The 17,778-nt window shown below is 34.2% G+C and overlaps 1 protein-coding gene across 3 annotated transcripts in view; it reads left to right on the forward strand.

Annotated features, from left to right (window-relative positions):
- The first annotated feature begins 4,158 nt into the window (after positions 1 to 4,158).
- The window catches only part of LOC136029137 (synaptosomal-associated protein 25-like), a 100,192-nt gene continuing 86,572 nt past the window's right edge, over positions 4,159 to 17,778 (forward strand). For all 3 annotated transcript variants that reach the window (XM_065707228.1, XM_065707227.1, XM_065707226.1), the window contains exons 1-2: positions 4,159 to 4,292; positions 14,582 to 14,767. In XM_065707228.1, the coding sequence (XP_065563300.1) occupies positions 14,690 to 14,767 (78 nt within the window). In that variant the 5' untranslated portion in view covers positions 4,159 to 4,292; positions 14,582 to 14,689. The remainder of the gene's footprint in view (positions 4,293 to 14,581; positions 14,768 to 17,778) is intronic.

The raw sequence follows: 17,778 nt of genomic DNA on the forward strand, positions 1-17,778 counted from the left end.
AAAGTATCAGTACAAACAATGGCAGCATTAAAGGGAGGGGGCTGCGGAGGTAGTTGCTCCCCAATGATTTGGACAAATATATTAAATAACTTTGTTGTTTACTTTGATCAGATATCTTTTTTTATTAATCTATCCTTGTTTTTAATACCAAAAAACCTGAGAAACAGGGAACCATTACACTTTCTAATATGTTTTACATTAATATATATAAATATACCATCTTATAAATTGTTTCATCAAGTGAATAGGAAAGTTTAGTTAATCGGAAAATTATGGAATTGTACTATACTTCCTGTTTTGGAAAGTTAGCTAAAATTAAATTGTTTTCTCTGATAAGGAAGGGGCTTTTACTACTTAAAATCTATTAGTCCAATATAAGATTTTCTTATTTAAAAATTTTCAAAATAAGTGTGAATTCACCCTCTACATAATTAAATAGGACAGAAATGGAATTACTGAAAAACAAAAACTCATCGAAAACAAGAAAGTGTTTAGATTGAAAAACATGAAAATAAATCATCAAAACAGAAAATAAGATTTGGCGTCTCTGCAGCTAGATAGGTCATATTGGCTGTAGTTTAGCTGTAAAATTTAGTAGGGGAAAAAATGGCTCCAGATGCAATTTACTTGTTTTAATTTTTACTTTCAATATTTAAATCAAAACTCCAATGTAGCTCCAGATTCTTTTATTTGTAATTGATACTTCTAATGAGTACGCGTAACGTCCTCTTCCTTGCGATTTGGATTCACATACTAACCTATAGTCATAGAACTGCCTCTATGTACAATACGTGCTGATTTCTCGCTATTTTTGCTTTCCTTAATATTTTTTTTAACAAGCTCCAAGAAAAGAACTAACATGAATGTGAAGAGAATTCTTACTGGTATTAGTTGCATTTCGCGTGACGCCAGCGCTACTTGTGTGACATTTATTCTTGCATATATATGCTGCTCAAAATGTCTTCTGCATGTAGGATAAAGTGAACCGGAGCAATATATATATATACATATATTTCTCTCAGTTAATACATTTTATGCTCAAAAATTAGTAGTACCAATCCATACTCTCTATCTATTGTTATCAGTTTTAATGTACAGCTCTAAAAGACCGAGCTTCGCTTGGTGAAAGAGATTTTAGACATAAAAATTTATTCAGTGCCCCTCCCTCCTTTCTGAAATGTATACCTCCCTTATCTTTATTTACACAAAAACAAGGTTTTATGTAATTTTCCATATTTCGTTGTTTTAAGAAAAAACAAAGTGAGAGGTAATTTTAAAACTACAGGTGTCAATTTTTCTCATCTCATTGGCATCTCTGGTAAATTTTATTTAATATGCGGTTTCTTCCGCAATGCTGTTAAGATAAATTCAGGTTTTTTTGGATACTCTTAATCAATCAGTAATCAACAAATAATTTAATAATTCATACATTTCTTTCGAATACTTTAAATTAGCAATACTGACGTTATTTCAAATGATGATAAGGTTTAGAAGGCGGTATATTTGCTTATATTAATTTAAAGCATATTAGAAAGTGTAATGAGCCCCTATTTTTCATGTTTTCATATTAAAAACGAGGATAGATTCATTTAAAAAAATGTCTAGACAAAGCAAACAATAAAGTTATTTAATGCTTTTTGTCCAAATCATTGGGGAGCACATACTTCCCAAACACCTCCCCTTAATGGTGCAACTGTTTATAAAACTATTTGTGGTGGGTGTCTGGACCTGAAGGTATAAAAAGAAACTTTCAGTCCGATTTTCTGGATAACAAAGATTTTAGCTCATGAGACTGGCAACAAGCCTTTAAGTCTATTGTCTTTTGTAACACCCAAACAAGCAGTTAGACTAACTTAATTCAACTGACAATCAGATGAAAGTAAAGTCAATGAAATTTTCAAGGCATGTAAAAAAGAAGAAGGCTTCAAATGTGGTAAAATGAAATTTATCAAGGAGGCACACTCGTGCCTCTATAAAGAGGCGACACACGACAATATCAAGCGATCTTTGGTTCCAGTGGTCGCAGAGGGATGGGGAGGGATGTATTTCGTAGCCCGAGCTCCGACTAAGAAACCTGCAAAATTTCATCCCCCTCCAACTTTTCCTTCATGGGGAAAATCTGGCCGAAAGTTTCGACCCGTCAACCCCAGCCCCCCTTTAACGTTGTCCGATCGGGCTGAAATTCACAAGTTAAGGTCCCCTAGGGCCCAGGAGTTTATCCGCGAAATTTCAGCTCGATCCGATAACTGCTTCCCTGTTTTCCAGAAACCACGCATAGCCACTTAAAATTCATTTTCTTTTTTTTTCTCGACGCCTACAGGTCACATCCGACATCGGATCTGGGTGTACGAAGACTCATTCGATGCGGAATTCTCCGAGTAAGTGCCCTTGAAAGTTTCGTAGGAAAATCTTAACCCCCCGAAAGTTTCGACCCCCCCCCCTTTTAACGTTGTCCGATCGGGCTGAAATTCACAAGTTAAGGTCCTCTACGGCCCAGGAGCTTATCCGCGAAGTTTCAGCTCGATCCGATAACTCCTTCCCTGTTTTCCAGAAACCACGCATTAGCTACTTAATTAACGCATTTCTCTCCATAAGAGCCCATGTTAATTTGAAATTTTTAAAAGTTATTGAGAAGTTATATTTACACACATGCAAGTGATTAGCTCAGTCGGTAGAGCGTGGGACTTTTAATCCTCTGGTCAAGGGTTCAAGTCCCTTACGGGCGGTTTTTTTTCACAACATCAAAAAAATTTTGATAACACCTGGACAGCTTATCATTTGAGACATAACAGAATATTAGCTTCTTATGAGCAAAAGAAACATTTCGGTCATTCTATCTATTTTTTTTTCTATTTTATACAATGATTTAAAAGCGGGGAGGTTGGGGGCGGCAGCCACCCAACTTCCTCTCCTAATTCCTCTACGAGGAGTACAGAAATTATTAAATTACATCCACCATGGATTGTTGAAAAACGTACAGAAATAATATGAAAAAAACTTCGTTTTCTTAAAGAGTTAAAGAGGCTGCGTCCCAAAGTCGAACCTTAAAACGTACAGGAATTAGAAGAGGCAGTTGGGGGGCTGCCGCCCCCCAAACCCCCCGCTTTTAAAGACTCTTTTGTACAGGTTTTTTGTTTTTTTGCTAACCCCCCGCTCTTGGCTTCGGAAAGGCCCTCTTTTAATTAACAAAAAATTGAAATGAATGAATAATGGAATAACTTCGAAAAATGTTAAACACAAAAGGACAGGAGAACCATTGCGCCGAAACTAGTAATTAGTAACAATGAAGTCTCCCCACAACAAAAACCTGTACAAAAGGGTCTTTAAAAGCGGGGGTTTGGGGGTCGGCAGCCCCCCAACTGCCTCTTCTAATTCCTGTACGTTTTAAGGTTCGACTTTAGGACGCAGCCTCTTTAACTCTTTAAGAAAACGAAGTTTTTTTCATGTTTATATTTTTAGAACGATCCTATCCCGTGATTTCTATCAACTTTGAGATTTATATCAATCAACTTCAAAGCCACGAAGTTTTGCCATCATTGTTTAACAGACCCAAGTTTTTAAAACAAATTTCCAGGAATTTTAAAAATAGGGGCTACTTGCTCTTGTTAAAATTATCTGCAAATCAATTTTCATAATAACAATTTTCTATTAAAACTATTAAAAATAATAATTAATATTCGCGAACCGAGCAAAATCATCAATTTTTTCTCACATGACAGTTTTTGGAAGCACATTTTTAGACTTTTGGTTGCTATTAGCTGTTTTGAAATTTTTAGCCTTACAAAGGTTGAAAACTAATTATGAAAGAGCATGAAACAGGCATCAATTGATATATTTGCTACAATCTTTGGTAAATTATGTTATCAGCTACAAGTTTACCGAAAGGAGAGCGTAAAAACTTCAAATAGAGTTCTAACCTAAAAAACCACCCTATTCAAAGTTTGTTAGATTCCTCTGAGTACATTTTGGCTGATGGGACTTATCACGCTGATTAAATATGGTTCTCAAGATTGAAAACTTGTTGCTTGGTGGAATTGCTGCTGGATAGTACTTATTGCTGGATATTAGCCAATATTTCATCGATTATTTTGCATTTGTAGTTCTTATGCAACTTATAGCTAGTGGCAATGTGCAGTCATTTAGAGCGAAATTCTCTCACCATTGATTTCACGCGGCAGCATCGTCTATTGCAATTTAAATTAATCGAACTGGATGAAAAAGAAGATACTCACTTTGGATTAATTGTAATTTTCCCTATTCCTTAAAGAAGACAAAATTAGCAAATTGCCAGAGTAAGTTTTCAAAAAAGGATTTTTTGCTTTGATGATAAGATTTAATCTTGGTCAGGGTATTGGGGGGGGGGCTATGTAAACACAAGGCTCTATTACAAACACACAGACAAGGTGAGCATGCTAGGCCTAGCTAGCCTACTAAATTGTTATTTTGTTTCACCCTTTCATTGAATTCATAATCTCACAGTTGTTCATTAACATTTGATAAAGCCAGATCAAAACTGGAAGAACTTTGGTTCTCCCACTCCCAATTTATTTCCTCTCTAGATTAATTTTCAATAAAAGCCCATGCTGGATCAGGCTCACTAGTAACTTCCTCAAATTCAGAAGGAACAGACAGTAATTTTTCACTGTTGTCTGTGTTGTTTTTCACAATTATGCACTGGGTAATGTGTGAAGAAAGGGTATTATTTTAGGAATGTGCTTTATAACTTTTTTATTTCTTTGGCCTGTTTTTTTATACTCTACACCACTAGACTTTGGTTTGTAGCTCATTTTAGATTCAGAAACATACTGCAATTTTATAGCAAAAAGTTAATAGGCTAATCCAATCAATCCTGCTCCATAAAAACATTACTTAAAAGTCAACATGGACCATTTCTGTCCAGCAAAGGACTAAATGGTTCATAGCATCTGTTTATTATGAGGGTGGGATGACTGCTGTAAATATTGATTTTTCACTTAAATTCATCTCAGTCACCTTTGTCAAAGATAATGAACTAATTTTAGGTAATTGTTGTAAATAAATATCAAAACTTGGATATTATTGAATATTAAAATACATTTTTTCTAGCTATTGATTTGGAAAGCTGTCTAATTATCTCATTAAGGTTTATGTTTGTGGCAAACTTGTTTGCTATTTACTTATCATTTTTTACTGTGAAGAACTAATTTTCTTTACATAACAAAGTGATTTGTATGAAAATATTTGTAGAAAACTGGAAAGAGACCATTCAGTCAAATAGTTTGTGGTAATGAACTATATTAAGGAGCAACCCAGCTCAATAGTAACCAAAATTCTAAAAAACAGAATTTAATACCAATATTGACATCAAAAGAATTGCATTTTCATGCTGATTTTAAATATATAAGTTTTATCAAGTTTAGTCTTACCTATAAAAAGTTACAAGCCTGAGAAAGTTTGCCTTATTCTAGAAAATAGGGAGAAATACCTCTTAAAAGTCATTGAATCTTAACAAAAATCACACCATTAAATTCAGCATATCAGAGAACCATATTGTAGAAGTTATGAGCTCCTATTTAGAAAAATGTGGAATTTTATGTTTTTTGCCAGAAGACAGATCATGGATGTGTGTTTATTTGTTTTTTTCCCAGGGGTGATTGTATTGCCCTGGTGGTCCTACAATGTTGTGAGTGAGCTTATTCTAATGGAAATTAAAAGTTCTAATGTCCTTTTTAAGGGAACAAAAAAATTGGAGGACACCTAGGCCTCCTAGGCTGCAAGTTACAAACTTTGACCATTCTTTACATTTAGTAAGGGTTATTGGGATATCTACAGATGTTTTCAAGGGGACTTTTTCATGTTGAGGTGGGTCAGGGGAGGGGGTTATGTGGGAGGATCTTTTCATGGAGGAATTTATCACAAGGGAAGAGAATTTCCATGAAGGGGCTGCAGGATTTTCTAGCATTATTTAAAAAAAAGAAAGAGGAAAGAAAAAAATTCAGCTGGAAGTAAGGAGCAGCATTAAAACCTCTAAAGAACAGAAATTATTACATAAATAGGGGTTCATCTTCACAATACCTTGCTCTTTATACTAAAATATTTTTAGTAATTTCAGCTATTTATTCTACAGCCTTTGTGATTCAGGGGTCATTCTTAATGACTTAAGGCAAAACTCAAGCCTTAGTGTAAAGAGCAAGGTATGGATGAGGGGTGAACCCTCCCATATATGTAATAAAAATATACAAGTATAGAAGTTTTTTACATAAATTATGTATATTTATTACTAATAAAAACATTATTAAAAAAAAATAAAAGTTCTGGGTGCCTTTTAAAGCAACCAAGAATTGGAGAGCACTAGGCCTTTTCCCCCACCCCTTCCTTTAAATCAAAACCATGCAATCAAAACTGTGAGAAAGCCATTTAGCCAAAAAATAATTAATCTGTAAATTTTGTTTTAATTATTCTAATTATTCATATGCAGTGAGCAAAAATATGCATTATTCAAAACATTCAGAAATTAAATGAAAAAAAACAAGTTTTTTTTAACTGCAAGTATGGAGCAACATTAAAACTTAAAATGGACAGAAATTACTCTGTGTATGAAAGGGGTTGTCCCCTCCTCAATGGCTTGCTGTTTATGCTAAAGTTTTCTTTATTGTTTTAAAAAGCAGAGTTGTGAGAAAGAGTCAAACTTCAGTGTAAAGAGCCAGGCATTGAGGAGGGGACAACCCCTTTTGTATATGGAATAATTTCTGTTCTTTTTAAGTTTTAATATTGCTCCTTACTTGCAGTTAAAAAAACTTTTTTTTTATTTAATCAAAATTTAGAATTTATATTGCCCTTAATAAGGGTCCAAACCTATTGGCAGGTATACAACCATTGGCCAACATATTTTTTCCATTGTTTGTTCCCACCATGCTTTATTTTCTTTTGGTTACCTCATAATAACTATATAGTAACCCCTTACCTCTCCCACCTCACCTGCAGCTGCCCTAGTTCCAAGTATAGTATTTATTACAGTCAGAATTTAATACCAACCCATCTAATGCCTACACATAGCAATGGGATACAAATCATAAACAAGTTGCTTATTCTTGTTCTTCAAAATAGCATTATTAATAAACAGTTTGTGAGAAATAACACTGAAAATAGTATAAAACTTCACAAGAAAACAGTGTGGGCCTAGTTACCTAATAACCAAATTTTTACTTTAGGCTATAATATAAAAACTTTTTATGAATCATATTTATGGGGTCACCTCTGCTTTAATCTTCTATTTCCCAGCCTTATGCATGGTCAATTTTCTAAATTTTGCCTCATTAAGAGGGGTAGGTGTGTGTTTGTGTGTGTGTGTGTGTGTGTGCAATTTTACAGTAAGAATATTGTATTCAGGGTGTGTTCTGAAGGAGAAATTCAGTTCTAGTGCAATTTCTTTAAATTCTATTGTTTCTATATCAAGATTAGCCTTTGTAGATGGTTACTTATTGTTCAAGCATTTAAAATTGTAAAGGTAGGCATGGATATTTAATCAAATTTACTATCCCTGATTAGAGCAGAATATTTTTTCCATAAAATATCCTTCACTTACTTAATAGATTTGCAAGTCTGTGAAAAGATCCTGAACTGCAGTTTAAATATGATGCCCACAAAAATATCACATGGGGGAAGGTACCAGAATAGTAATTGTGAGGGGAGGGAAAGGTGAATACATTTGAGGATAATCTGAGAGAAACAAGAAGAGATTTTCATTTTTACACACCAAATGAAACACAGTTTTAAATGGCAAGGATTTCTGGCAAAAAGGTCAATACCCCTAATCTGTCACATGTTAGTCATTATGTATGAAACATTAATAAAGTATATCCAAAACCAAAAATAGCAAAAAGAAATAAAATTTAAACTCATGATCCAGCTGTCAAAACAATTATTTTTCTGTTGATGTTCTGTTTCAAAATCCAATTGAACCTAAGTATGTTCTGCTCAGCTTCAAATAAATCTCTTGACCACAAATGACAAAAAAAAAATCTTATAGTATTCAGAATGGGGCTTTAATAATGATTTTATCCCATGTCATGATGACAATGCTTCTATAAATACTTCAACACACAATACTTCAAATGATGAGCCTAAAGTAATGCAAGAGAGAGGTGATTCTGAGCTCTCAGTTGCCATTCTTGGGAGACATCTGACAGTTTGTCAGTGGCTGTGGAACTCCTTTGCGATCTTAAAATCACTTTTCTATGAATAAGCAGTACAGCAGCTGGGTGCACCCGATACTTTGATGATAAATCACATCAGTTCAGTTTTTTTATGAAATTAATCACTCAGTGAAAATTTTTTGTACCCCATAATATTATGTGCCCCTAGTCCTGTGTCTAGTGGGCCTATTGGTATATCCTGGCCTCCCAGCATGGGTTATGTTTGACTTTGACCCCAACCTGCACAGGTGGAAACATCCTAAAGTCCCCCCCCCCACTAGGTTCCAATATTCAAAGACACTGAATCCAATCTGCTTATTTCAAAGTAAAAAGCTAAGCAGTAATACTAAGACAAGAAGAATGCACACAGAAGCAACATAGTGATATGATTAATAGACTCTGCAACTTAGCTGAAGAAACCTTGCAATATGCTCCTGAAATCTAAACTGAGTGTCCTAGCTCAAAAGTGTAAACTTTCACCAAATATTAAAGTGATTATGGATGCACCTTGACCAGGTTCTGTTGAAAAAGTATTTACAGTCAGGCAATAAATATTCTAAAATTTTAGATTACTGGCAGTGATGCTGATGGCATGTTGTGTGGAGGTTGTTTGCTGACTATGTATTTTTTCTTATTATTTTCTTTTGTGGAAAAAATATTGTCTTGATTTTGTGGGATTTTACCTTGTGCAAAAGAGTGCTAGAGCAAGCAGGAAGAACCATACTGTTGCCAACCAGCCTGTAGGGCTTAAATTATTGGGAACAGACAGCACAAATAGGCCTACTTGCATTTGCAATAAAAACATGCATCAGGTCATGAAATGCATTATGAATTTTGTATTATGGGCAGTTTATGTGCAATGAAGCCTGTTTAGGACTCCAGGTGTTTTTTTTTATTTATGAGGGAGAAGAATGATTATCCTAGGTCAGGTGTTTTGACTGATATTTGGCTTTCTATAAATACGTTTTTTGAAAGTGAACTAGCTTGTCATCATACAGACATTATTGATTTATAATTGTTTAGAATGTCCACTTTGCTCAATTTTCTTTGGAAATTCCTTGCTCCCCCCACCTATTACATCTTCAAATACTTCCAAGGATTGTACAAGGATCTGCATGGAAAACCCATTTATTGAATCAATTTGCTGCACAAGATACAATTTTAGGGTCTAAATGTGAATCTCAACTTGATGAATTTCTGTCTGTTTACTTAGAGCCTCATGACATTTGTAAAATGCAAGCTATAGTAACAACATAGTGCAGTGCATGTTATCTATGAAACCCATTAGCTCATATCACACCTAGGCCTGCTCATGCAGATAATTTTTGATACTTTTACTATACTGTTGTCTTTTTGCATTGGTAGTGTTGTTCCTATCCCCAAGAAAGGCAAATATAAAATTCAATGTTTGGTCTTTAGGCCTAAAATAATTGTAACTACATTCTATAAACTTTTAAGCTGCTCCTTGTTGATGAATTGAAAGAGCTTTCAGCCATTCCAGTTGATCTTTTAGAATGAAATAGGGTCTACTGATGCACTTAGTGCTGCAGCTCATGTCTTGATGGAAGCTGAACTGACTAGAGAAAGTGTTATTATAGTAGCACAGAATGTTAGGCATGTATTAATCTGATTGGTACACAAAGTGCCGCTCCTTCACATGGCAAAAAGAGGGATTCATTCATCTGTTATTTACATGTTGGGAAACTTATATTCATGGCTTATATTATCTATTAAAATTGCAAATCCACTTCGACTACTGTTTACCAATTCATCTAATCTAACACGTGTTCCACAACCCTCCCTCACGTGTCCTATGAGCCTACCAAATGATATGGACAGCTTGTTTCTGTTAATAAAGGTACTTTGTCTTCTTTATTTGACATTGACGTCTTAGATGCTCATTCAAAATATATATCCTCATACATTGAGGCTGCTACAAATGTGATACCTGTCTGTTATGCAGATGTTATCCTTAGTTTAGCAGGACAATACAGCATATCAAGTAAAACTTTGGCATTTTCAAGATACTAAACTGGGTTTGGGATATAACCTTGCAAAATCTGAGGCTCTTCTATTTAATTGGAATTCACTCCATCAGTCCAGTTGGGATGTTCTTTATTAAAGCCAGTTGAACAAATTGTTTATCTTGGTCTTTCAATTGGGACATCCCTTGAGCAAACCTGTTTGCTGCTGATTTCCCACCTTCAAAAAAAGTCTGGTGTGTCTTATTCCTTAGTTGTCCAAAAATAAAATATTTCAACCAGATAATCTTTACTAAACTGTGTTATTCAATAACACTACCGCATTTCCTATACGCAGCACCATTTTGGAATATTTTTACACAAACAGATAAATGTAAACTTTGCTCAGTGTATTTCAAATTTTCAAAATATTCACTTCACTTGCCCCTTGGACTCAAAATTCAGCATTAGTCTGCAAATATAGAATAGCCAACCCAGAAATAGCTCTGTTAAAACTTATTTTGAAACACAACCCCAAGATGAGTTATCTGTGGAATCAACCTTCTTATAAAATGAGTTTTAAAGTGGTATGTATGAGACATTTGTTTAGTTTTAAATAGGTAAACTTTGGTAATTGCTTGTAAAAATTTTGTTATTTTTTTATTTCATTTTTTCTTGTCCTTTTCTCTAATTTATACTCCTTCTCTATACACTTTTTATATTGTTTAATGGGTTAGAAATAAATAAGTAAATTATTTGAGCTTGGTGATGAAAGCCCTTAGTCAGGAACCTTTACAACTACCAGTCTGTGTTCACATTCCATGCCAAACTGATTCTTGTCCTTTTGGAAATATTGACCTGAAAGCATTCTGCTAATTGCAAGAGTTGAATAGAAGGCTAAGCCAGCTTATAAATAAGAGTGGCGGATCCAGGGAGGCCAGGGGAGACCCCCCCAAGATTTTTTCTGGTGCTCTCATTTCTTGTTTTTGTTCTTTCTCTACTCTTTTTTAGAATAAATTTGTCGATTTGATCAATTATTGGCACCTCTGTCACATTACCCCCTTCCCAAGATTTTGCCCATTGGCGCCCTTGTCACATTGGGCCTCTCCCTAGATTTTGCTCTAGATCCACCCCAGGGAAATAATACCCTCTACCCTGACGTTAGTTAAAAATTTATCTCCCTTGTTTTTCATTTTTTTTTCTTCTTCAAGAAGTAACACCCTGTGCCTTACCTATTCTAAAGTGTGAATCTTCATTGCATTCACCATCTTGACTAATAATGCTACCCAAATAAGCAAAGGTATTCTCTTGATCAGTTTTCCAATTACATAACATCATGTCTTCATCCTTATTTGTACCTAGTCTATGTAACTTAGTCCTCTTAACGGTATTTTTTTGTTTTGTTCTTACACTCAAAACCACAAAAACATCTCAAAATTTATTCATTTCGCTGATATTTTTGTCTAGAGTGAAATACAGGGGTGATATTTTGCTACAAACTAAGGAAGATTGACATGGCCCTTTTGCCCCTTAGGCATTCTATATAAGACAAAAAATATCCAGTTCTTCACTCAGTGAAAAGATTTAGTCTTGTGTTTGGCGAAATTGAATATCGATATTGATATACCGCACCAAATATCGATATCGAAACATAAATATCGATGTCGAAAACGGTATTATTTCGTCTTTTTTAGAATCTACCCGTGAACATCCAGCAGAAAAGATCCAACAGAGAAAATTGTTTTGTAACTGGTTGAGAAGAAGAAAAATATGTTCAATCCATTTACCCATCTATGCTGATACACAATGTGCACAACTGTATCCGTAAGTTGGTAAACTATGTTTAGTGAGGACTCTCAAATGTTGCTGAGAACCTCTGAAAGGCTTGGCTATATAAAATACCTTCTTGGCTTATAGCCCTTGTTCAAATCACACTTGTCACGACTGCCACATGCTTCAATTTGCGTTTCAAGAAATTATAGATTACCCTGTCAATATTCTCCAAGTTAAGAGTAAATGTTAAGAGACAGTTAAGAGACATGGATTTGGCCTTACTGGAAACTGTATCAACAGATGGAAGAGCCATGACAGACCTGTGATTCAGCCACTACAGAATCAAGCCAGTTTGTGGGAATTACATGACGAAGTTTCAGCAGACAATACAAGGTGAACTTCGCCAGCTCCTGCATCTGTCACGGCTTTCCATATTTTTAGTAGGGAGTCTTTAGTTCCAAGAAAAACTAATCTCCTTAAGTCTTTGAATATGGGTCTCAGAAATACCTATACAAATTTGTCATAAAATCAATGTCCATGTCCCTTTCTGAGAGTCTTTTCCAAGTCTAATCAGTTTATCATATAATTTGTGGCAAGAAACTGTAAGTAAGGAGCAGCTCTGCCAAATAACAGCCAAAACTCTGAAGCATGGAATTTTCATAACAATAGGTACATGAAGTGAATTGGCTTTTACACCAACTACAGATGTATAATATGCATCAAGTCTCATGTACCCACCACAAGCCATGGAAGTCTGAGAAAATTTGTATGACTTTTGAGAAAGGGCAGAAATGCCGCTAAAAAGTCAAAGAATCTTAATAAAAATCACACCATTAGGTTCAGCATATCCGATACCCTTACTGTAGTAGTTTCTATCATCCTTCTGAAAAAATATGAAATTTTGTAATTTTGTTAGAAAAAAGATTTTTTTTTTGTCTTGTTTATCGTCAGATTGATCGTATCAAACCAACGGTCATATAAGATCAGGAGAGGGCTTGCTACAACGGTAATTACAGTTCTAGATCCCTATTTTGTGACCAAAACGATTTGGGGGCAGGTAGATCCTCTCCCACGCCCCCTTTTTCCCAAAGTCATTCCAATCAAAATTGTGAGACACCATATTAATCAACATAGTTGAAAAGTCAAGTAATCATACCTTTGGGGATGACCGGGTCCTGCAAGTTCCGGGGGAAAAGGTTATAAGTTGTGAAATATGTCTTGTGCCTACATTTAGTATTTATTTGTTTTTGGGAAGTAAACGTACTTTTTTTGGGAGGGTTTATCTTCTGCGGGAGGGGGGATTTTATGCAGTGAGGACTTTCCATAGGGAGGAAAGCCCCTGGGATGAACTTTCAAAGGGAAATCATACACAGGGGAATTTACCAAAATTCTTGTACTAAAATCTTTTTATTTGACTTACTTTATCTTTGCCAAGTTAGTTTTACATGTGGAGATATACCAGGGAAATTGCCCAGGGAAAATTTTCATAAGAGTTGAAATTGTCTATGGGGAATTTTACGCGGGAGAAATTTTCCATTGAGACATTGGGAGGGGAGAATTTCCTGGAAACATTTTGAAATGAAATCCGGCATGATTTGAAAAATGATTAGAGATTAAAAGAAAAACAAGCCTTTTTTTCTAACGAAATTTGGCTTGAAAGTGTTTTCCAGTCGGAATTGTTCGGAAAAAGTTTTTTTGGGGGAAATTTTCATCAGGGTTGGAATTTTCTGCAGAAGGGGGATCTTATTCGGGAGGAACTATCTAAGGAGGAATTTTTTGGGTGGGGAATTTGCTATTGAGAGAAAAGATGGATTTTTGGCACTATTTGAAAAATAATTAAATAAATAAACAAGTTTTTTCAACTAAAAGTAAGGATCCAAATTTAAAACTAACCGAAATTGTCTCGTATATATCGATATATCGTATAATAAAATTACTAGTTTAATCCCCCTATCTCTTGGTGGTAGATGTTTGCTTTTGACACTTGAGGTAATTAAGCAACTTGAGTTGACGTATTTTGAACAAGGTCACATAGACCTTTTTGACCTAGAATAATAATAAGAAAAATTTATATTCCAAAGCTATTCCAAAGGCTTACACGCTCTATAATAGATTGCCAGAGAGATACAATAAATGTCAAATTATTTAGAAACAGAAATTTAATTGTCACTGAAGATATTTCCATTTCAAAAAAGTTTGACGTTTAGTTTTAGTTTTTGGGATACTGTGAATATACTAGGAAGTAAATTGCACAAGATATGCTTTGGCTGCCTATTTTATTCAAAAATTGATAAATAACACCTCTCTTATAGTTATGTCTTTATTCTGTTTGGAAATATTTACTCGAATCTATGAGAATTGCTTATATTGTCTCTCTTTAGTCAGAGATAAATCGTCTAATGAAAATTACCTAAGAAAATAGAGAAAAACATTTGTTTCCGCAGTAAAAAAAAATATCAATAACAGTAAATCTTTTGCTCAGATAATGTTTTTCCTCTGTCTTCTTACTCTACTTGCTGTTTGTTCCTTGTAAATTTAGAAGTAGACCATTATTTGGCTTATTTTGTTATTTAAAAAAGGCATCTGGAAAACAATGGAGATGCATAAGGGTAAGGACAACTTCAGTTTGTCTGAATTATTCTTACAACATTAAAAATTTTGTCTTTTTTTCAGGTGAATGTCTACTTTGTTTTTGGGTAGCTTGAACCACAGTTAGTCAAAACTAGTCATAAATAGTTTATTTTTAATTTTTACTTGTTGGCCAAATTTCTAAATTACAAAATGGCAGCAGCCCCAAATGGAGAACCAAAAACAGAACTGGAAGAAGTCCAAATGAAAATGAATCAAGTTACTGATGAGGTAAAAGGAGTTCTCAGTTCAGTTCTTTCAGACCTCGTAGCTTGTTTTATTAGGAAATCCTATCAAAAAGTGATACGAGAAAACAAAATGTCATTTTCCATATATTGACTACCATATTCCAAGAAAGTTTTTTCTTTATTTATGTAAAATAGAAGATGAACAAAGTTTACAATCTTAGAAAATGATTCATCCGAAAATTTTATGTTACTGTTTTTTTTTTATCTTTTTATAAGATTTTATTACTATTAGTTTTATGTTTTTTTTTATGAATATACCTTATAAATACAGAGATAAAATATCGAAAATAAAACTATTCTTTCTTTGTTTGTGATTCTGAATATGAATATTATTCATCTCATGATTTTTTTTCTCTATCAATACAGGTGTCAGCTACCTTTGTATGTAGCTAAAATTAGTTCAAAGCAGTTGTGTTTTATCGTGTCATTTTGCTCTATTATGTCTTCACTTAAACGAAGGATAAGATATTTTGTTTTATATCAGAATTTCGGAGTTTTTAGTGTGTACATGTAATAAGAAATGACAATGTGTAATTGGACTTGTTAGCATGGTTGTAATTATGAGTGAAATAGTCAACTGACTATCCTGTGGAAAACACCACATTATATTGTTGTGATAAAAAACAGTAATTGTAAAAAAAAAGTTTATAACTAGAAATCTCTCAAAAAAGGAAAATAAAACAGGTTGTCTATAGCTTTCCCCCTTATAAAAATCCTGGCTGCCTCCTCCAAAAAGAAAACTCGTTGCTGTAACAATTGTTTTTATGGCAGTCTGTTTACTCATAATTTTTCTATCAAACATGCATTGGCTTTTGACCTGATTTTTGCTTATTTTATCTTAATATTAAACTAATGGATAAGACTACTTTAGATCTTAAATCCAGTCTCCAGTTATGATAAGGGTGATGTTGAAGAAAACAAAAGGTACTATGTGCACATTACCACTACTGCTACAAATGGTACTTCTACTACTGCTAAGACAACTACTACTACTACTGAAGCTAAGATTATTAAGGTAAAAATTTAAGGGAAAGCTGTGGGGTACAGACATATCTCAGGAACAGCTTAGAGTATTAGATTGGAACTGTGTGAACATGTTGAGGGGAATATTGAACCAACCAAAGGGTATTATATGCATGCTACTACTACTACTACTTCGGACACTTGAACCTTGATTAGCTTTCAGCTATCATTTTTGGTTGTCGTGTTGTCGTTGGTAAGAAAAAATAAAACACACTGCTCGAAATAAAAAATAAAAAGTATAATCATAGTGACAATATAGTCATAAAAGCCACAGAGTATATACCTCCCTCTTCTATTGTGTTTAGGCTGCAGTCTCTGCCCAGTGGTGTAACTAGTTGGGCCAAGGGGTGGGGTACGAGGATTCATGTTTCATCAAGCTTTGAATTTATATTTGATTTAAATTATGTGCTTTTTGAACCTATTTTGTAAAGGGAAAATAATTTCTCTGACATAAGAATCGGCAACGCTACTTATTGTACTATTTTCAAGTCTTAGTAACATACTCGAGAACTGTCTGGGAATTCAGTTTGTTAATTACGTTCCTCGTCATTTGAAAGATTTCTATTGAGAAAAGTTTCGATCTTTTGGAATTTTGCCAGGGATCTTTTCCTTTGATGCATATTGGCTACTGTTTCTTTTTCGGAGAAGTAAGGGACATTTATAAACAAGCATGATCCACCTAAAAATTAAGCTGAAGATTTACAAAAAGTTGAAGATATACACAATGGGACATATTGTGCGATCAATAATGTTTTGTTGCTGGGAAGGGGTAAAATTCTTTTCATCCAGCTCAATACAGCTAGTTAGGCATCCTTCCCTGGTGAATCAAGATGTTCTTAAACTACTGCGTGGATTTTATTCCTTTTGTTATAAGGATGTAAATCATGTAGTATTTAAGTAAACCAATTCCACATTTTTCGTCATGCAAAATAGACTTGATAAGATGCTAAATCTTCGTATATTTAACCCCGTTTTGGTTTAATTAAGCTTATAATGCGACTAGATGGTCTTAAAATCCTATAACCAATAATGGCTTAAAATGTAGCTATTCAACCTCAAGAGCTCATTTTCGGATAGTCAGTTTTTGGTGGCTAAATTTTATTTGATATTGAACCTCGGGTTTGCCCTCTTGTAAATGCAAAATAGAAATGTATAAATTGAGCAATCCAGGCCGTATCCAGTATTTTTACGTAAAGGGTGGGGTGTAGGTTCAAAATAAAATTATAAAAAACATCAAAAATATTTTTATATGCATTTTATTACGTTTTACGAGTCAAACAAAAATTGGGAGGGGGGTCAAATCCCCCCCCCCTCTGGACATGGCCTTGTGGACAGCAATAAATTGACAAGTAGAAGTAAAAATCGTTGTTTGGATCTTTCACTGTTAATTCTAGCTCTTAACATTTTCCGTTCCTTGGCTCGTTTCTTCTAGGAATTTCCTCTTGGTTTATTTAAGTTCTATCTTGAACACAGTAGAGATATCTATATATATATATCTACTGCGGTCTTGAATAAGAATTTACAGAGAACTGACGAATCACATTATAAAATTATCTCGATTGTCCCCGTTTTACCCATTGTGACTTGGCTTTTGTTGTCTCTGTTGATTTCGTGTGAATTGTTAAAAAAAGAAAGAAAAACACAGATAAAACCTAAAATGACCAGAAATGAAGTCAGTTAGGAATTCAAACTGAAAACAGACAACAATTACTTCGAATAAATAAACGAAACCTAAAACAGGACAGAAACTAAAATGGACTCGGCAAGCCAAGTCAAACTTAAAATGAAAGGAAATTGTATTTCCAGCAGTTCGTTTTATTTGTCATAAAATAATTGGCAACACAGTAAAAACATAATATCAGAGGGCTTGTCAAGGTTTAAAGTATGGATTACTGTAGATAAGACTGAGGCTACACCCCCCCCCCAAAAAAAAAACTTTTGAAAAAGCTTAAGCGTCATTTGCGCTTTACT

The sequence above is a fragment of the Artemia franciscana genome, chromosome 7 (genome assembly GCF_032884065.1).
Source record: "Artemia franciscana chromosome 7, ASM3288406v1, whole genome shotgun sequence".
NCBI lineage: Eukaryota > Metazoa > Arthropoda > Branchiopoda > Anostraca > Artemiidae > Artemia > Artemia franciscana.